The sequence below is a fragment of the Acromyrmex echinatior genome, chromosome 8 (genome assembly GCF_024713525.1).
Source record: "Acromyrmex echinatior isolate Ae372 chromosome 8, ASM2471352v2, whole genome shotgun sequence".
Lineage (NCBI taxonomy): Eukaryota > Metazoa > Arthropoda > Insecta > Hymenoptera > Formicidae > Acromyrmex > Acromyrmex echinatior.
This window is the reverse complement of record NC_141859.1, coordinates 12,785,332-12,807,961: the sequence shown is the minus strand read 5'-3', so window position 1 is coordinate 12,807,961 and position 22,630 is coordinate 12,785,332. Positions and strand designations below refer to the sequence as shown.

At 34.0% G+C, this 22,630-nt stretch overlaps 1 protein-coding gene across 5 annotated transcripts in view; it reads right to left on the bottom strand.

The window, feature by feature from the left end:
• Nucleotides 1-531: 531 nt before the first annotated feature.
• The window catches only part of LOC105152576 (dual specificity calcium/calmodulin-dependent 3',5'-cyclic nucleotide phosphodiesterase 1), a 137,848-nt gene continuing 115,749 nt past the window's right edge, over nucleotides 532-22,630 (bottom strand). For all 5 annotated transcript variants that reach the window (XM_087409085.1, XM_011066947.2, XM_087409086.1 and 2 more), the window contains 2 exons: nucleotides 10,030-10,125; nucleotides 532-9,819 (listed from right to left, as the gene is read on the bottom strand). In XM_087409085.1, coding sequence (XP_087265211.1) covers nucleotides 9,728-9,819; nucleotides 10,030-10,125 — 188 coding nt within the window. In that variant the 3' untranslated portion in view covers nucleotides 532-9,727. The remainder of the gene's footprint in view (nucleotides 9,820-10,029; nucleotides 10,126-22,630) is intronic.

The following is a 22,630-nucleotide window of genomic DNA, read 5'->3' as shown; positions in this document are numbered from 1 at the left end:
TTCTGCCTAAATTTTAAATATCATCATGTCAAACTAAATATTATCATGTCATCCAATTATAGTTTATTCATTTCAAATGTCAGAAATTATACAGACAATACACGAAGCTATATTTATATGGAAAATAATAAACGACAGAGTAATACGTACGTGCATTTAAAATGACACTTTTTTAGCAGTCACATCTTCTTCTAAAATAAATATAATCAAAAAAAATTCTCATTTTTCATTGCAAATTCTTATAATAAAAACATAAGATAAAAAAATAAAAATTTTTGTCATAAATAAGTTTTTTAACAGCATATGATAACATATTTTATTCATTATAAAAATCGAAAAAAATGCGAGCTAATTAACAGCAGCATTGTAATTTTGATATCGATTAATTACAGTTATGACTTCTGTCAAACCGTATTTGAAAAGTTATAAGCTAAATTAATTGAAAAAAGTTCTCCGTTATAGACTACTTGTAGAAATAAGATGATTTTTGCTTCTGTGTAACAAGTATTAGATTTAATAAATTATAAAAAGTTAATTAAAATCACTTTATTCTTAAACATATATATATATATTCGAATTAAATCGATTATATTTAAGTAATCGATATTTTTATTTCTTTGTAAAGTTACGCAGAGTACAATGCTAATTATACACGTATCTTTGTGGTATAATATATTAATGTCTCATTATACGTTTACATTTCATTACATCACATCGAATGGACATGGTGCTGAAGTTGCTGTTGTTGGTTATGTACACACGCTTGTATTAAATTGTGCTGAGAAATGAACTGAGAATGAATGTACAATCATTATAATATTCGCAATGACACATTTAGAAACGAGCATTTAGCATCAATGTAATGGCACGAACATATCGTTCTGAGATTTATAATAATTATAATCAAGACTAAAAGGATTTATACATAGTATACAGGGACGTACTAATTTGAGAGAAGTAAAGACTGACTTGAGAAAAGAAGATTTACGTATGCATTTTTATCTTAAATGTTAATAATATTGGTCGAGTATTATTGAACCGCCTTGTTATCCCGAGCGATATTGCAAAATTCTCGCTCGTTCTCGTCGAACTATCTGATTATAACTTATTATTTGCTTATACCAAATATATTTGGAAAGTGCTTCATCTCAAGCGTAATATGCTTGCGACACCGTTAAATGTCAACGTTGTTTTATTTATTCTTTCTCTCTCTTCTTTCTTGTGTATGATTTAAATTTTCTTGTATTATCGCATATATCGTATAAGGAAAGGCCAGTATTAAGTTTAAAAGTTTCTAGACGATCAAATGACCAAGTCACGTGAATAAACGTGTGTGTCTAACGTAGAACAGATTTAACCTATGATCTGTCAAGTTTAACGTCTAGCAATGCATTTCATTATTCATTTATTAAGAGCGACGAGTGCCACGCGAATCTAATTAACGTTACATTATAACCGACTAATTTTATTTACGTGACTGGTCAATAATTCTTTTAATCTAATTTGATTTCAATGTATTTTAATTCTATTGCGCGTTTTGGCCCCTCGTCCGCTGCAAAAAAAAATTTATATACTACTGGCATACAGCCCTCGATTAAAGTCTGATTTTATGAAACAATTAAGTCAATTTTACAATGTGTACTTACAATAATATACAACGTGTATTATTTGTATCCTTGTAATAAGAAATAAAGTAAACGGTTTGAATAGAAAACATTTTGCTCATTTAAATTTTGCATAAAAGTATCCAAATAATACCGAAAAAATTGAATTTAAAACAAGATTTAGTCGAGCATAGTTAATTTTTTTGAATCTGCTCGGTTTTTAAGTTAATAATATCTATGCTAAATTTTTAATTTAGCTGATTTGGTCAAACTACATTGCAAGATGATAATAAGAAGAGGATAAACATTATCTATTATATTATGTTAATAGCTTGAAACATCTGCTTCATAGTAATAACGTGAATTCTTAAATGAGGGAAATTAAATAAATACAGGACGGATATGTTCAATCTCGAAATAGTGAGATTATTCTATACTATACATCTATATATTAATATATGTGTATATTAGAGCTCGGAAAAGGAACAGGTAACGTAAAATTCAGGTACCCTCCCGCAGATCCGTTACTCACCCATGTATATGACTCTGGATCAATTCTCGCTAATTCGGATATCCGCAGAACCGCGTACGATGCAAGTACCCGCGGAACTGTTTGCGATACAGGTATCCGCAGAATCATGGGCAATACAGATACTCGTTTCAATACGGATATCCGCTATATGCTACAGATACCTGCATGTAATTTTATCAATTTTAAAGATGTTTTAGAATTGTTTATATTAATTTTCATTTTTTTGTAGTTAAACAGTTTGAATTAAGGATGTACAGTTCCTGCAAAGCAAATTAAATTTGAAACGTGTTTAATATGTAACATCCATAATGCGAAAACAAAATAGTTTATATAGTTTCGGAATATTTAATTACAAACGGAATGAGAATCATTGCAAACAATTGTTAAACACATACCTTTAAAATTGACAAAATTACACGCAAATATTTGTAGCATCATATCACTCACGATTCCTCCACGAGTATCCGTACGGTTCTGCGAATTCGTTTCGTACAAGGTTCTGCAAGTATCCGAATAACCGGTCCAGGACCCCTATTCTTGAAAAGAAACGTATACGAAAGTCTAGAGAAATACTACAATATACATTACGTATATTATAGTATTTTGCTAAAATTTCGCATACATTTCTTTTCAAAAATAGAAGCCCAGATCCGTATATACAGATAACGAATACTCGGATACTTCAGGTATTCCGAGTTCTAATACATATACGTGTGTATATGTGTATATACGTATCATACATACATATTTGCACACACGCACGCACGCACGCACATTTCTCTCTTTAACAATAAAACGTTTCACTCGACAAGTCTGCTAGCTTTGTTCTATTTTACATTTTATATATATATATATATATATATATATATATATATATATATATATATATACATTTACATATACAGGGTATTTCTTTATTTCTTAAGATGAGTCGGGGTCACTTGGAAACGAAGAATGGATCAAAGGGAACAACAAATTCTTATACTATTTTGAGATATTCGCTGTAGTTTTCGAATTTGAAAAGAAAATGTATAAGCCAATATGTGGTTAAGCCGCACCGCACGAATTCGTAGGACGGCCCACACTCGAGTGGCGATGAAGCGTTCCTTGCCTCTCCCTGTGCGCCGCCGCCGCCGCCGCCGCCGCCGCTCGAGTGTCAGCCTACGAATTCGCGCGGCACGGTTTAACCGCATATTGGCTTAGACATTTCCTTTCCTAATTCAAAAACTACAGCGAGTATCTCAAAATGGTATAAAAATTTTTTGTTCCCTTTGATTCATTTTCCACCCCCGACTCATCTTAAGAGACACCCTGTATATATATATATATATATATATATTACATATACACTCGTCAACAAAATTATTGCGTAGGTAAAAATTTCGCATAAATTCATTTCGCGAAAAATGGTTGCACTTAAATGTTTTTTTTTCCATTTTCAAAGGTAAAGTCTGCACTTCATGAAGCTTTTAATGGATTTTGGATCTATTCTTATCTCTACTTGGCATCTTTTCAAAAATAAGGACGTGTTTTTTTTTTAAGAAATTTGTATAGTTTAACACTCTCTACTCTAGGGTGGAGTTTTTGGAGAAATTTTTCACGTAAATGTTATAATAACCGTCATAAAGTATAGACTTTTTTCTTACAAATTAAAAACAAATAAACTTTATATGATTTTTTTTCGAGGACATACAGTGTATCAAACTTACCTATGCATTTTATTCAATTATCGCCAGCATTAGCATTACCCGATACGCACCACGGGAAGATTGCTGGACTAATTTTACATGCACGCGCGCCTGTGTGTGTGTGTGTGTGTGTGTATGTGTGTAGAGGGAGGTGAAGATATGTGGTGGTATATTTGCTCTTTAAAATTATGTATTTCTGCCTCGTCTTCCGATAACCTCTTGTAAACGTGCACTCTCTAATTAAAGCTTGAGAAATTTTTATATTCGATGCAATGGTGCTTCCAGTTGCTGCTCCTCTAATCTTCGTAATTTTCTTCCTACCATATTCCATGTATACTTAATGGGATTCAAATCCGTGCCCATTGGTGCAGGATGTGGTGGCACCTTGATATTTTATCCTGATATAAGACAACGCTTGCTCACATATAGCAAAATTACAATTAACTTCTTCAAAGAAAACAGCATCGAGATGCTATGAAATTCACCAAGTGCAGATTTGAATCCCATTGAACATGTATGGGATATGATGGGAAGAAGACTATGAAGATTAGAAAAATTGCTCACAAATCTGCAGCAAGGAAGCAGCGGGTGTTTTCCAATTGCTTAACACAAACGTACACAGGAATGCACAGAATATAATATTGTCCACGAATTGGAATAGGATGTGTACGCTGTGCGTACACACGGTTGAGATCCGTTTCGGACAGAGTTAGATTAAATGTAGCTTTTTCCACCTATATTAAGTAAAAATGCTGGTCACGTCTTCCAATCTCATTTATATTAATCGCCGCAGTCAGTAACATGTAATCGTCACTAGAAAACACAAGTTTACACAGCACTCGACTGAGTACAGATGTGTAGTGTTGTGTCGACAATAACGGATAATTAGAACGCAACTTGTGTTGCCGTGTGCACAAAAGTGTCTAGGGATATTGCAATTGGAAAGCACTCAGTATTGCATCGAATATAATACGAAATTCCTCAGACTTCGATTAGAGAGCTTGCATGAGTACATGTTTACAAGAGATCATCCGAAGACGAGGAGGAAATACACAATTTTAAAGAGTAATATACTTTCACATATCTCCACCCTCACACACACACGCGCGCATACACAAAATCAGATTAGCAATCTCTGCGTGATGCGCATAGGGTAATGCTAATGCTAGCGGTAATTGAACAAAATGTATAGATAAGTTTGATATATCGTATCTTCTCAAAAAAAATCATACAATATAAAGCTTAATTTTTTTTTAATTTGTAAGAGAAAAATCCGTACTTTATGATGATATCGTGAAATTTACGAGAAAAATTTACTCCACCCCGTAAAATGCATCAAACTATGCAAATTTAAAAAAAAAACACGTCCTTATTTTTGAAAAGATGCCAGATAGAGGCAAGAATAGATTCAAAATCCATTGAAAGCTTCGTAAAGTACAGATTTTACCTTTGAAAATTAAAAAAAAACTTTTTCAAATGCAACCATTTTTCGCGAAGTTATGCTTATTTATGCGAAATTTTGTTATAAATTTATCTATACAATAATTTTGTTGACGAATGATGTGTATGTATGATAATGACTGCATAATCTCTTGTAAGCTAATAGAGCAAACTAAACTGAGTCGAAAAGTCCTCTACCATTTTGCAATTTTCGCAATTTTTTTTAGTTACCTAATAAGCAGAATGTCTAAAATCGACATAAGACAACTTTAAAACATTCTTAAGAGCTCTTAAGAAACATCTTTATGATATTTCAAAAAGAATTCTGAAAAATATCCTAAACTTCTCTTATTATATGCGTCGATTTTATCCTTATTTGATAGTTTTTATAGAAATTAATATCTTATTAATGAAAATTGCAAAAATTGCAAAATAGTAGGAGACTTTTCAATTCAGTTTAATTCACTCTACCTGTCTACAAGAGATTATGTGATTATTACACTGTGTTATAGATATACATATATATAACATGTTTTCTATAGAGTTTTATTTCAAATTATTGCCACGTACACAGAATCAGATTCAATTTCGGTAAATACTTTCATTTCTTTTATCATTTGTTATAAATTTAATAAACAAATAAGAATTATTCAATTAAAACGTTCTCTTGTATAATATAATGATTGTGGAAAAGGTAAATTACTACTTTTTTATTACAAATTACTTAATATAGCACAAATTATTAATAAGGAACACTACCCAATATACACGCTAATTTTGATGAAATTACTATTTGATGAAAAATTACATTTGATGAGATTCTTTTATTAAAATTCTATTACTTGCAAATGATGAATAATAATGAATGTTTTATCAATAATATTTAATAGAGAAAATAGAAATGTTTATGGAAAATTGAAAAAAATATAAAAAATAATGATGCTCTGATGAAGTGAACGATAAAGTTCATAAAACAATGTTGGCAATGTTTGCATTAGCAATGAATCACGACACGGCGATAACTCGTGAATCCTTTGATATTTCTGAAATTATGAAAACATTATAATGTCCAACATTATTTTGCCACATAAGTATAAATGGTCATTTTCGATGTATTTTCAAAAACTTGCGGAATACGAATATGGTGTTCAAATTGGCTATCATATCACAATTTTGAGAAAAACAAACATTAAAGAGATAAAAATGATACCTTTGAAGGTTTTTATGACGTCATATAGCATTGATAAAAACTTTTCTAAATTTTGTTAATGTCACGCGAAAATATCAACTTTTAACTTTAAAATGAATTTTATTTAATTTCGATATAATATTTCATTTTTAAAATATAGCAATTTGAAAATAATTCTCTTCTCTTTTCAAATAATGGAAAGGCTTTTTATTCTATCTTGATCTCAGACAGCATAGAATATTTATGATAAATATTTATTATTATTCATTTTTTGAAATGTTATATAAATATTTTATACATATTTTATATAAAGCTTCATTCGAAATATTATTAAAAGATAGACTTATTATTTAATGTAATATTTATGGCAAGTATAAATAAATATTTCTATTAAATATTTTTTATTTAAATCATAATGGCTTATCAAGTATTTTCATAGAATTCGCTACAAGATTTATATTAAATATTTCATAATATTTATAATAAATGTTTATAATAAATGTTTGATCTATGCTAATCTATCTAAGACTAAACAAAATTATTTACAAATTATTAAAAGTAAGCCTTATAAACATTTATAAATATTTGTAAATATTTTATAAACATTGTGTTGTCTGGGATATTGCGTTATGTGGAAAGTAAGTGCTTTAGTACATGTAAATTAAAAAAGAATATAAAATTTTGACAAAATATAATGATTGTCAAATGAAGATTATGATATTGTTACCATATTGTATTTGTCAATTTCATATTCGTTTTTTATTTAATATAATCCGATTGTAATGTATATATACCCTAGCGGAAAAACTTTTACGAAAAACTACATAGAGATAAGATTTTAGAAATTATTAGTTTTTTTATAAATATTCGTAATGGGTTGAAAAGCCGTGTTGTTTGTTTGAAAAATCTAGAAAATCCTCTGCCCTCAAACAATGCCACTATATGACCCACTACGAATATCTACGAAAAACTAAGAATTTCTAAAACAAACCTCACAGTGTAATTTTCTATTTTTTTATTTTCATCAATTTTCTATAAACATATATATATTCCTTATCAAATATTGACGATTGTCAATAAAATGGGCATTTTGTACTCTAAGCAAAGAAACTTCATTAAAATCAGCGTGTATATATTAGACAATATTTTTTGTAACATGCGAATGTGTTGAAAATAATATATTTATACACATTTATAAATCGTGAAATAAAATTTATAATAGCAGCAATATTTTCTCTGCTTAATAAGAAGTAAAAAAGAGATAAAAAGTTATCAATCTTTTATTGCACCGATGTTTCCAATTCCTTTACGCGTATAACGTAGGATAATGATGCACTGATACAATGGCAACTGTCCATCATTATATCAAGATTTATGCGTTTTATAATGCGCACTCGTTCATGGATTATTAATTACAAACTTAAATACAGACATGTACGTTGCTAATATGCGTTAACATATATATTCTACAATCTCGATATTGCAAGGAGTTCAACAAAATAATCTTTCCTTTTTCCTTTTTTTGTATATATACATAATACATACGTATAATATGTACATATATGTATATATGTACATATATGTATACGGAATATATATCATACGTGTACATTGATAAAATAGTAGCCATATCTTGTTATTTGTTTTTTTTTTATACATTAGATACACATACATTAAAGCAATGAATCAGTATGTGTATACGTGTATATATCTAACAAATGTACAAGAATACTTTGCTCCTCTTTTCGCCGTGAATAATTAATAAACATGTGAGAGGAATCAACGCTTCCAAATCTTCAAGTATCTGTCATAAACAATATTTTGCACTCTACATTTGCAAAGATCGGATTGAAAACTCCATGTTCCATATTATATGCAAAGAATCTCTTTTTTGTTAATAAAAATAAATAGATTATAAGAAAAATAGATTATGAGAAAAATTCAATATCTTGTGTAAAGATGGAGTCGTGTGATTCTATCTTAATATTCATATTTTTGTGTGGCATGTATTAGTAATTAATAGCAAAAAACTGTTACGTTCTGATTTTTATCTAAAATAAATAAATTTTACATCTTGAACCAATATTATAATCACCATCGATTATAATATTGATTAAAAAATATATATAGTATAAATAGAAGTAGGAGAAGATAGATTATGAATTACGATTGTAACATTATACATGTCAAACATTCCATATACTACATCTTTGCCATTAAATTTTTTTTAAGTTTTGAAAAAAAATATTGTTTACTATTTAAACTCCTAAAATAATTTAAATATATTTTTTGCTCTTTAGAAGATACACGATTTAATTATATCATTTGATATCAACAAACTGGACAGCAAATCTCACTCGATTAATTAAATAACATTTACTTACATAGCATTGAAAAAAAGCAAATATGATTTGAAATAGTCTTCTAACAAATAGAATAGAATCTTTAAATTTATTGATATCAACAATTATAAATAAGTTTTTTTCTTTTGACACTCTGCATGCTTGTGTTTTGAGGATGCTCATTCTTTTTAAAAAGTGTACACCTTTTGCAATATACTTGTAAGTATATTGTAGTAACTTTAGATTGTATTATTATATATCAATTCTTGCACCGTATAATTAAAAATAGTGAAACAAATAATTCACATTCTTGTGCAAAATAATTGCAACATAATTTGGGATTTATAGTTTATGTTGTTCTTTTATCGATTTTTCTACCGTATACATATTGTATTATGTATTACATATTTACTTATTTATATTTATTTAAACAATTTAAAATAAGATATTAAATCATTGATATAAAAAATATCTCACTTAAAAATTAGAAACTTTTACAAAAAGTTCTTAAAAACCCTTTAAAATTGACAAGACATGTCTAATCTAATTGCAATAGCGACGATTATCTTGAGGAGCACTGTAACTAATGTATGAGATCAAGCAATATATGAAACTGTAGAAAACAATCAGTTAAAATATATTATCTGAATATTCTACAGAAATAGCGGGATAAATACATAATTTGAGTCTTTGGTATCAATTCAAACAAAGTATTCCCCAACATAACTTGTGTATGTGTATTTTTGTGTACATCGCCATAACCACTCATATTCGTGTATCCATTTGTACTACCGAATGACGCTTGGCTATCATTTGTAAGCGTAATAAGAAGTTCGTAAATTTATGATAGATGCCACCTAATGTGATCACAAACTTCCTCGTAATCTAAAGTTGCAGAGATTCTTAAAAAATATAATTGTCCGGTGTATCTTTCATTCTTCGGCCGCAGATTGTGCTGCCCCACCGTCTTCACGATTGTTGCTAGCCTTTTGTTCTTGTTCTTTTTGTGCTTTGATTTCTGCATCTGCGGATAAAATATTAATCCGTTATATTTCTTATTATTAAAAATCTTATTATTAAAAAATTAATTATATAAATAAACTGCATGTATAATGCTAAAGTATAAACAAAATTTTCATAATTATGTTAAAAATTCTTTGCTAAAAATGATTAACTCTAAGATTACAACTGATTAAATGATCTCAATTTAATTGTGATAACATTTATAACATGCCTCGGACTGCTTGTTCCTTCCAGATTTTTTTATTATCTGCAAGACAGGAAATCCAAGGTTTGCCAATTTTGAATCTTCTATTTTCTCCTCCCGAACCTGCAACATTATTATTGGATAAAGGTTCGTACAAACGAACGACTTTGTAGTGCCACAATTGAAAACGCCAATCCGTTTATACGAAGTTATTTTCTGGTGCTACAGAAAAATGTCATGAATATGTTCATATTGACCAATTCATAGCGTGACAAAACATTATGGATGCGTTCAGATGGGTGAATTTGCAGTGCTTCTTTGTTTACCACTCTAAACGCATCCGCAATGTTTCTTGTCCCGTTATAAATTGACCCATATGAAGATATTCGCGGCTTTTCTGTAGCGCCAGAAATTGTGATATTACAAAGTCGCTCGTCTGTACGAGCCCTAACTGTTAATAAATCCATAAAAAAATAAAAAGGTATAGTTCCGATTGACTTCCGCTCGCGATTGAAATTTTACATATAAGTTGTTTTTGGTGTAAGAAATGAAAAACTTATAGTCTCAATTTCGGGAAATAGAAAAAAGATTTTTTTTATGTGACAATACTTATCGACTAAAATTCGGACTGATTAAGGAAATACGACTTTCCACGCGAAGCAACTCCCACTCCAAGGAGCGTAAGACTTTCCAGACAAAATCACTTCATTCCACCTGCTTAGGGGAGTACAACTTCCACGCGAAGTAATTTCCATCGCATCTCCCTCCTGCTTATGCTTAGTTCAGACTGCTTAGTTCAGACTTCGGACATAGCAAGTATCAAACAGCGGAGCAGCAATCAACTAACGAGCCGATATTTTTTACGCTATAATATCGCTTCGCTGATTGGTCTGAATTAGGCATTAGGGGCTCACAACTTCCACGCGAAGCTATTTCCACCCCATCCCTCCCCTCTCCTGACTAGAGGCGCACGACTTCCATATGAAGCGACTTCCATCTCCTCCCTTCCAAGGAGCACACGACTTTCCACGCAAAGCAAATCTATCTGAATGAAAAGTCATAAAACAAAAAAATTTTTTTTTCATTTCCCGAAGTTAAGACTATGTGTTTTTTATTTCTCATATTGAGTTGAATTTATGCGCGAAATTTCAAGTTAATCGCGAGCGGGGATCATTCGGAATTATATCCAAATAAAATTTCGAAAAACAGTTATTTACAGTAATATAATTAAATTACAAATATACATATATTTATATACATATATAGAGTAGAATCGGGTGTTATGAGCACTTTAAGTAATATGAGCACTTTATATTTCTGTAACGATTGATATTAATAGCGCCAACTGTTGTAAAAAGATCTGTATCTGTTTTCGCGATATTCCAATATGCTACGAAGTTTGATCTACATAAACTTATATACTTGGGATATTTATCATATTAAATAAATAGGTACTATTAAATAAATAGATACTAGAAAGGAACTATTGAGAACTATTGTGTACTATTCAGATTTCTGTGTAGTTACTATTCAATTTCTATAGTTATTTGAATAATAACTATTAGCGAATAGTTCTGAAAAGTAACTATTTGCAACTACGTAATTAAATAGTAACTACGACTATTGGCGAATAGTTTTTAAAAGTAACTATTCGTAATTGAACAAAACGGACCCATGTAATGTTGACCTTACCAAGTTGACATCAATTATTGTGTTTTAATATTTTATATTTAAAAACATTTAAGAATTTTAAGCACGATCGCATGTGTGATACATCAAATACGATAAAGAAAGCCAAAAATGATCAAAGATAGATGTTTCAAATAATACATTATATATTCTTATATTAAATTAATTTATTTCAGATATGATTGAGAGCCGAAAAACTTTCGGTTTCAATACAATCATTCTGAAATGCTAATAACCCCCCTAAATTAGAATAAACAGAAAGAAAGTAAAAAACTTATTGCGAAAAATATTACCTCAGCCAAAATTCGAACCTGGGACTTCTTAACTTTCCGAAAAGAATGTCTTAGCTAGCTCGACTACTGAGGTTTCAAAAATATTCTTCGCAATAATTGATATGTATAGAGAAAACGTATTATATGGCCGCATAAACATTTAAAAATTTTAAACACAATCGTATGTATGAATACATTAAATAAGATAAAGAAAGCGAAGAACGGTCAAAGTTGGATGTTTCAAATAATACATTATATATTCTTATATTAAAGATAAAATATCCAAGATATTCGCGACCTGGTGTATCTCTTGGGAAAATTTATTTTAAAAAACTTAAAAAATTTATTTTAGACTACTTAAAATTTACTGTAGAGAAAGTCTAAGAGATAAAGGTAAATTTGAACACTGTAATCTTTTTTTTAAAGTATAATAACTTTAAAATTAAATTTACTTAAGGACAAAAGAAACTATCGCGCTGTGCCGATTATATTGTATTTAAGTCATCTTTGAAAAACTTAAAAATTTTAGGTTATTTTGGCCTAACCTTTCACACACTTTAAATTAATTAAAAATTTTTTAAGTAAACTCTTAATTACTTTTAAAAACTTTAACTTCGTTAAAAGTAAATTTTCTTAAGGCATCTAATATTACTAAATTTTCATGAAAATCGCTAAGATGTAATCACTACTTGTACTTACTATTTGTTTCAATAGTAAACTATTCATGATTCTAATACGTAATAATGAATGATAAATTCCTGTAGTTACTATTCGCCCAATATAATATATATAATGGTACTTGTTAATAATAATGAATAGTAAATGGATAAATAATTACTATTCGTTTCAACAGTAATGAATAGTGATGTCCCATAATACTACATGACATTACATATATAGTTCTCTGAATAGTTATATTTCACAATAGTCTTCAATAGCTCCTTGAAACTATTGAAAACTATTGAGGTATATAACTAATCAGAACCATTCAAAAATCTATGTATTGACAATAATAGATTGCCAATTTTTTCGAATTGGCTTTATAGATCATCAAATCTTTTTACACAATAAAAGTACACATGAAAAAAACACCGGCCATACTAAATTTGACGAGAAAATCGGGGAAAAAATTAAAAGTTCATTTTATTTCACTTCTCACGGCTGTCACCTCAGGTTATAATGCCTTCAATATAAAAATTCTGTAGGTCGTACATATCAAATGATACTTTTCCTGGAAGCGTATAATAAACAACGCATAAACAATGAATTTGTGATCAAAGGCCTAACAAAAAAGATTTTCCAAAATTAATGTCGTATTTTTTGTATAACAATTACTTTTTTTCTCTTTTACAGATTCGACCCAGTAAGTAAGAAACATTTCAGCAACAGCGCAGCAACGTTGTAACATATACATAGCTGCAATTTACTAAAATGTTTCAAAATGTTTCTTATTTACTGGGGACTTTTCCAGGATTAAAGTATACGCATTAATACGTATCTATGGAGTCAAAAGCAACAGAAAATTTTGAAATTGAATTCTTAAGAAAAGATAAATTTTTTGTCGTTCTCGGCATAAACTCCACTTCACAGACATATAATATTAATGCATATACTTTAATTCTGGAAAGGATTTCCGAATCTGTAAAAGAGGAAAAAGTAATTGTTAAATAAAAATCATGATTAGTTGATAATACAAACGGCTTTAGAATCCTCTTAATATTTGTAAAGTAAACAATATTGTGCTATTCAAATCATAAAGTCCCGAGATCATTATTGATTTATTAGACATGGAAGTTTTTCGGATAGATGTACATGGTCGTTTATAATGAGTCTTCATTATTCCTTATTGTACACTAAAAAAAAAAAGTCTGGCGAGAGGTCAACCGCTATGGCAATCAGTACATTTTTTTTTTAATATATTGCGATAGTACGATAATAAAACAGGCAATATTAGCAGTAGCAGTACTAGCAATACGCTAGCAATATACTAGCAATACATAGTAGTACATAACAATACATTAACAATACTTGTCAATATTGCGCGTAATAGATGGCAATACATAAAATAACATATAATAATATTAATACAATGTATTGTATTAACAATACCATAGTAATGCTATCAATAAAGTGTGTTATATTATCATAATTAACAATTATTGTACATTAGTGCACATTTTTTTAGCAGAGTACAGGTTAACCCTTTTAGATCTTTGGTAGTAACTATTAAATGTAATAATGTCACGATGAAATAATGTCAATCAAATGTTTGATTAATATAACCAAAAATAATATTACTTTTATAAACGTTTAATAAATATTATATTACCAAACTTATTATTTGGTAATACTTATTGTTAAATATTTGTAAAAGTAACATTATTTTTGAATATATTAATCAAATATTTGATGGGAATTTGTTCTAATAAAATGTTTCTTATACATATACTACATGAGCTGAAAAGTCCCGGGATTTTTCAATAGATGGTGCCACTAGAAAATGGACATGATTCATTTCGAGAGATTCATCTGTCACTAGTTTATGTATAAAGTTTCATAACATTTCGTTCATTCGTTCACAAGCTACAGTCGTTTAAGTGGCGTTACTTTCGCCTTCGTAAAAAAAATGGAAAAACAGGAATATCGCATCTTGATCAAACATTGTTTGTTAATGGGAAAAACTTCTGAACAATCATTGAAATGGTTGCAGAAATGTTATCCCACATCTGCTCCTTCGAGAACAACAGTTTATCGGTGGTTTAGTGAATTTAAAATGGGTCGTACAAGCACCGAAGACGCACCTCGCTCTGGAAGGCCAAAAGAGGCTACGAATGCGAAAATCGCAAAGCAAGTGCATCGAATCATTTTGAGTGAAGTTACGCGAGTTAACTGAGGCCGTGGGCATCTCAAAAGAACGGGTGGGATACATTTTGCACGATGTTTTGGAGATGAAAAAGCTATCGGCATGATGGGTGCTGCGTTTGCTGACCAAAAACATCAGCGCGTTGATGATTCAACGGTCGGTTTGGCATTGTTGCAGCGTAATCGAGCGGACTTTTTTCGACGTTTTGTGACGGTGGATGAAACGTGGGTCCATTACCATACGCCTGAGTCCAATAGGCAGTCTGCAGAGTGGCTGAAAAGCCACGAAAGCCGACCAAAGCGGCCAAAAGACCAACGCTCGGCCGGGAAGGTTATGGCCTCCGTTTTTTGGGATGCGCATGGCACAATCTTCATCGATTACCTGCAGAAGGGAAGAACAGTTACGGGAGAGTATTATGCAGCGTTATTGGATAAACTGAACGACGAAATAAAGAAAAAACGGCCCCATATGGCGAAGAAAAAAGTTCTGTACCATCACGATAACGCACCGTCACACACGTCCTTGAAAGCGACGGTCAAATTGGACCAATTACGATTCGAATTGGTTGCTCACCCACCGTATTCTCCAGACTTGGCCCCCAGCAACTATTATCTGTTCTCAAACAGTGGCCTCAAGCGGTGGCTCCAGGGAAAGAGATTCACATCGAATGAGGAAGTCATCGCGGAAACCGAGGCGTATTTCGAAGGTTTGGACGTTTCGTACTACAGAAAGGGCATCGAAATGTTGGAAAATCGCTATACCAAGTGTATCGCCCTCGAAGGCAACTATGTTGAGGAATAAATATAACTTTGCACAAAAAACGCTTGTTTTCATTAAAAATCCCGGGACTTTTCAGCCCATGTAGTATATATTAGGTATACAAATAAGTTTCTGCCGTTTGACAAAAGACGGCGCCACTAGCAAGCTATGATTAAAATTATCTGATGTAAAACATTATATCGTAAAGTTGGACATCTGTCAACAACATAATCTTGAAATACTAGCGATTTTGTATCAGCATCATATATTTTTTTTGTGCGAAAATGCCGAGTTTTGAGCCGAATAAGCGTCATTTGCGGGAACTTTTGATTTACTTCTTTAATTTGAAGAAATCTGTAGCTGAGGCTCATCGATTGCTTGTATAGAAGCATATGGTGAGGCTGCCTTAAGTGAGAGAAGTGTCGTGAATGGTTTTAAAAATTTAAGAACGGTGAATTTGACGTCGAAAACAAAGAACGTAGCGGAAGGCCGAAAGTGTACGAAGACTCGGAATTGGAAGCATTATTGAATGAAGATTCGTGCCAAACGCAAAAAGTAGTGGCTAGCGATGGACAATACTTTCAATAAAACATTATGTATCGTTCTTTCACAATAAATGCTTAATTTTTGATTAAAAACGGCGGAAACTTATTTGTATACATAATATATATATATAGGATGTCTCTTAAGATGGGTCGGGGCTTCATTGGGGGCGGAGAATGAATCAAAAGGAACAAAAAATTCTTATACCATTTTGAGGTATTCGCTGTAGTTTTCGAATTAGAAAAGAAAATGTCTAAGCCAATATGCGGTTAAGTCGCGACGAAGCGGTCTTTCCCCCTTCTTGCGCACCGCCGTCGCCACCACTCGACTGTGAGCCTACGAATTCGCGCGGCGCGGCTTAACCGCATATTGGCTTAGACGTTTCCTTTTTTAATTCGAAAATTACAGCGAGTATCTCAAAATATATACAGGATGCGGCGCCAAAATCCGGACAAATTATACATTTTTTTCTAAACATGTTTTATTGCTACAATGAAAAGGTTTATAAAATTTGTTTACCTCCATTGTTTGTAAGGCCATAAAGAACATATTCACTCAATATATCCCCCGCTTGCTTGAATGACCGCCTCCATTTTCGGTCTGAAGCGTGCGCAGGCACGCTTTAATGAGTCACGGTCCATATCGGTGAATGCCGCTTCAATAGCGGCTCTCAATGATGCGACGTTTGGATGTCTGGACTTGTTCGTGACCCTTTCAACCACGCCCCATACGTAGAAGTCCAAAGGATTCAAATCTGGGCTGTTGGGAGGCTAGAATTCTTTCGACCAAAACATGTCGACGTTGTCCGACAATCAATTTTGCACCAAATGACTTGTGTGGGCGGGTGCACCGTCCTGCTGGAAAACATATGACTTTCCAGACGACACAGTTTCAACAACCGACGACAATTTTCGGATCGACTGCCCTGGATCCTCAAAAATCAGCTCCTGAGCCCGTTGAATGATGTCGGGCGTCCTGACAACGCGCTCCTTCAAGTGGAATTTCCTCGCCGGTGTTGCAGAACCTTCGTTGGACTTCTCCGACTCATGATACTTTGAAGACATCATACACAGTCTCGAATACCCGAAGAACCGAATGATTTCTGTCGCCGGGCGCCCGGCGCGAATACTTTCGATAATCGCGGCTCTTCGGTTATACTCCGCACTTGGTTTCAACATTGCGACTGTTTCGAGGTTATGATGGTTTAGTACATGCGTCAAGCTATTTGAATGCCAATCGCGACATCTATCAACGGTATTGAACGGAGGGAATTTCAATTTGAAATTTGTCCGGATTTTGGCATCGCACCCTGTATATATATGATAGAATGGGATAGGGAATACCTTAAGGAAACATTTTGATATATCTAGCATTGAAGAATAAAAAATCTGATGCATACTATTTAATAGATTTGTTGATGTTTTATGTATATTAGTATTGAAATTATATTCTAATGCAAATGTTGAAATGGTAGCGAATGCTTTTATTATCCGCCCAGTGCTCATATTATCTAAGCAGGCTAATATGAGCATCATTAGGAGTAATATGAACACAGGAAACTTTTTGTAAGGAATTATGCAGAAATAAAATATTGAAATATATATATTGTGACGTGACATTTTCCGACAAGGGTCATATGACCCGAAAAGCGCAACTCTAGCGTCCTGTATCCTTCCATTTTTAGAAGCCATATTTGTGCACCTTTTTTTTAATGTTATTCCGTCTATTTCGCGTCTGTTTCGTGTATTCATGCGTCCCGCAGATTTTTTTGTGTCGGTTTTTGTCATTCTTTTCCGTACGCTATCGTATTGCAAGTTTTTACAGGATAATTGGAGACTCTTTATGATCTTGTGAATTTTGTGTCTCATCGAGTGAAGAGAGAAGATTATAAGGACCGAGATGAAGAAGGAGAGAGATTAAGGACGAACTGGCGGAGGCGCTCAGCATCCTACAAGGAGAGTAGTGTACAGGTGATGTCGCTTCATATTTTAATATGTTTCGCTTTGTTTCGAAACCTGTCCGTTCTATCACCACATTACAGACAAGCATTGCAGAAGAATAACAAGGGCAGGGGATGGCCACTCTGCCAAGAGTGACCCCACAACGGAACTTTTGGAGACCTCCCTTAAGAGGACGGAACTAAGGTTGAAAGTGAAGACACCCGACTACTGATATGCCACAACAGAAATGCAAGTCTCCCGCATAACGAAAACGCGGGAAAGTCTCCTTAGTGGCCGAAAGGAATCCTGCTGCTTGGGTTGAATATCGCGCGTCAGGACACAGGATACATGGATGACATGGCTCGCGTTATTCGCCCGCAGGGCCACGCGCCAATTAAGCGACGATAAGCCTCCCTCCCCCGCCCCTCGGTGGAAATCACGATCACCAGCATGCCCCCCGGAAGGATTAGCACCGGCACTTGTACTGTAGCGAGCGAGCAGAGAGTACGCGCGAGGGACTCAGGATGCCCAAAAAATAGATCACAAAGTATCGTGTCAAGGAATCCAGGAGGCTTATCCTAATAGTGAGACGAGCGTCATTGAACTGTAAGATCGCCAGAGAGGCGATCCAATTCCGTATCAGACAGGCGCGTGTAACTTTTGTCGTCGTATGTAGACGAACATGATGCTGTAATTGTATCAGATTTCTCGCGTTGTGTAATCGCGCTGCCTCCCTCGACAATTCGTTATGATATTCTCGAGATAATAACTTTCCCCGTCCACCAATACCACAACCTGGTCATTTTCGTTGAATATTATCGCGTAATAATTTGTCTCGTCTCTATCGGAATTCTGTATTGTCGGCTTTTTACGTTTTCTGTTACTTTCCGAAATTCTGTAAGATGATTCGAGACCCTCGCGGAGCACGAAGTCACGTGTTTACGGTCACAATAACCATTCTCTTGTCTCGATTATCAAAGTATCGAACTATTACATGCAATATTGCAAGAATTGCTACGTGGCATGAGCTCGTGTTATCGAGAATTAGTGTAATCATTATGCATTATTGAGAGCGTGCATAAGGAAACGTGCGAGGTTAATTTAACGCATTTCTACTAACGTATGCTATTATGGTATTCCTATCGAACGTATACGAATGAGAGTCGGAGATTAATAGAATATATTTGTTATTTTTCTTGTTATTAATTATTGTGTCATTTATTGCAGTCGCCATTCTAAATTATCCTCTATTTTCGGCAACGAACGTCTCCTGTGCCATTACCAGAGCTCAACAGTCAGTTACGAGAGCCGTCAAAGCTCATAGCTCGTAAGAATACAGTTTGAGTAACGTTTCGATTAATTCTAAGAAAGAGGGGCACGCTCACTTGTGCCTGGCGCTTAAATTTGTCTCGCGATCTGAAATTGTGAAACGAAATATTTTCTGCCGCGTCACGTTTGAAACTCAGGCTAATTCTATTCGCGATACCAGAGGATAACGAGAGGATATCAGCTGTGAGCACTCGACGAAGTTACACCATGCTCGTGAGTGCGGTAACAATATCTATTGTGATGTGACGTTTACACCGTCCGTAAGGGACCGTCGTTTGACTTGACCGAAAATAGCACGGCATTTTCTATGCCGTCTCCTCCCATCGAGGAAGGCGAGCGTGCCAACGCTCACGGTTTTTGGGTGATTTTTGCTAGGATGTTTCGTCAGATATTATTTTCTTTTAAGCAATTCTTTAGAATTTTATAATTGGCGGCTATGAAAAACAGTATTATGATGGAGCTGCGTCTCACCATTCCTAGCGGACGTCGAGGAAGAAGACCGGAGACATCAGCGAAAGCACGAGGTCACTACAGAAAGGGAGAATGTGCAGATGACACCGCTTTACTCTTTATCATAAAATTTTGTTGCAAGCGTATGACCCTCTTGACGGATCCTTTCTAGATAACTGTCCTAAAAGGGAACGAGACATGCAGCATGAAGGATGGTACCATCTCTTGCCATTACCCGAGGATGGAGATTCCACTGCCGATGCCGCGAGGAGGACTCTGCAGGACAAGAAAAACTTCCCGCTGCGAAAGAGAGAATCGTACGGCGGAGGATTACATTCGAGACGCCCTTGAGTCCGAATGACGCAGAAGAAGGTCCTGCGAGCAGCCGCAAAAGATGCCTATCATAAGTCATATCCCAGCGCCAAATCCAGGGCGCGCGACACGACAGCGAAAACGTACGAGGGCTCGCAATCAATCAAGCGCGGTAAGACTTATCACGTGAGTCTGTGGGCTTCCAGAAGGATCCCGGGCACTTGTGCTGTAGCAAGCGATAGGAAAAAATAGATGCAAAGCAAGAATAGCCTAAGCCAATAACGACGATGAGCAGAGAGATCGAGAGAGAGCCGCTAAGGAAGAATCCTGTGGTGAGACGAGCGCAGCGTACAGTATTGTAAAGCCGCTGATTTCTCGATCGGAGGGATCACGAATTCACGAATTGATTATTTAATTTCGTTGAGTTTGAGATCGTTGAGAGGGACGGCGCCGCAATAACAGGCGCAGCGCGTGATCGTGCCATCCCGCCCAATACCATTTGGATTTTGTTAATGTCGAATCAGTTTTCTACACGCCCGCCGCGGCAACAGCCAATCATTTCGTATTATTGCGTTATATTTTGTATAACGTTTAAGTGCCGGAATTGCATTAAATTTCGGATAGTATTCTTGCATAGATCGTAGTGTCATACCGTTCGTCGTGCTTTTGTATCACGCTTTATTGTTCCGAGAGTGTGAGATTCCAGATAATATTCGTATACGCTCTGTAATTTCGTCAGTTTCCGTTAGGACAGATATTATCATTTTCGCAGTCGCGCTCGAAGTCAGAATTGTGTACGCGTTAAGCACGGTCAAGCGCCACTGCGATTGTCGTTGCTGGTTATCTTACATCGTCAACGATTCGTAGAGTGATTTTGAAACTTAAAGTTTGCACCGTCAAGACAATTCTTGTATCTAACAATTTCTTGTATCTAACATCGCGAGTCGAGAACGTCGCTTCCGAGGGCAATTCAGCCTCCTTCCCCCCTCGCTTTACGTAATGCATGAGCGACCATTTAACATCTAGCGTGTACGACATCGTATAAACAAGTGACTGAATATATTTGTTATCTTTTATTGTTATAAATTCTGCATATTTTATTATGTATCGCCCGATTTGTTCTCCAAGACATTCTCCATTCCCGTCCACGAAACATCCCTTCCCCCTACCAATCTCTCGCTGAGCAGTCGGTTATTCGAATCGTCCGTGTTCGTGATCTTGTAGAAGTCTTTGCGATTCGAATGAAATCTTCGAGCTAATTCCGAGAAAGAGTGGCACGCTCTCTCATGCCTGGCGCCTAATATTTGGTGTTGAGAATAAGAATAATTGGAATCTATTACATTAATTGATATTACCAACTTTGAGTAGAGAGTGGTGAAACTGTAAAGAATTACGATCCCGAATGCACGATGAAGATTTTGCACCACGTTCATGAGTGCATCGCAAAAATTTGGCGTCTAACGTGCGAGACCCTGACATATTGAAAAATTTCTTTTTCTTTCCTTTTTCCTCTCCCATTAGCGGAGAAGTTGGAGAATGAGAACGACATATTGTGCATGTCATATTAGATTGGTGCGTATGAAATGTCGGATTTTTAAGTGAATATATAAAACTGCATATCTTTTTTCAAAAGCTGTTTATTTAATCAAAATATGCTCCATTTGTTTCAATACACTTTTCCCAACGAGATTTTAATGCATAGATGCCTGTCTTAAAGAAATTCTGATCTTTAGAATCAATAAACTCTGATATGGAATTTTTCAGTCTTCATTTTCTGTCTTCATTTTCATACTGTTTAGCCCGTAAAAACTGTTCTAAATGTTAAAAAAATGAAAGTCGGTTGGCGAAAGATCCGGTGAATAAGCTGGGTGCTGCAAAATTTCATATTTTAATTCATTTAATGTCGCAATTGTTTTGTACGACGTATGCGGCCGAGCATTGTCGTGGAGAAGTATTGGGCTATGCCGATTAATAAGTAATGGGCGTATAATTTTCAATTTTTCATGCATTTCATCAATGTAGTGGCAGTACTTTTCGGCTGTAATTATCTCTCCAGTTCGAAGGAATGAGTAATGAATTATTCCAGTCACATTCCACCAAACTGTTATTAAAATTTTCCGTGGATGAAGTGACCTTGGAGTATGAGCACAAACCTCATTCCTATCAAGCCACCAAGCACACCTTTTCTTATTGTCGTAAAGAACCCATTTTTCGTCACAAGTAATAATCCGATCGAAAAATGGCTCTCGATAAAATCGGATTAGTAATGATGAGCATACGTTCAATCGATCCAGCTTATTTCGCTAGGTTAGTTCATGCGGTACCCATTTATCCATTTTTTTCACCTTGCCAATTTCAGAAAGGTGTCGCAATATCGTTGTATGGTCAACTTTCATTTTGATAGCAAGTTCCCTTGTAGATACAGTTGGATTCGTTTCCACCAATGCTTTCAGAGCATCATTTTTCACAGA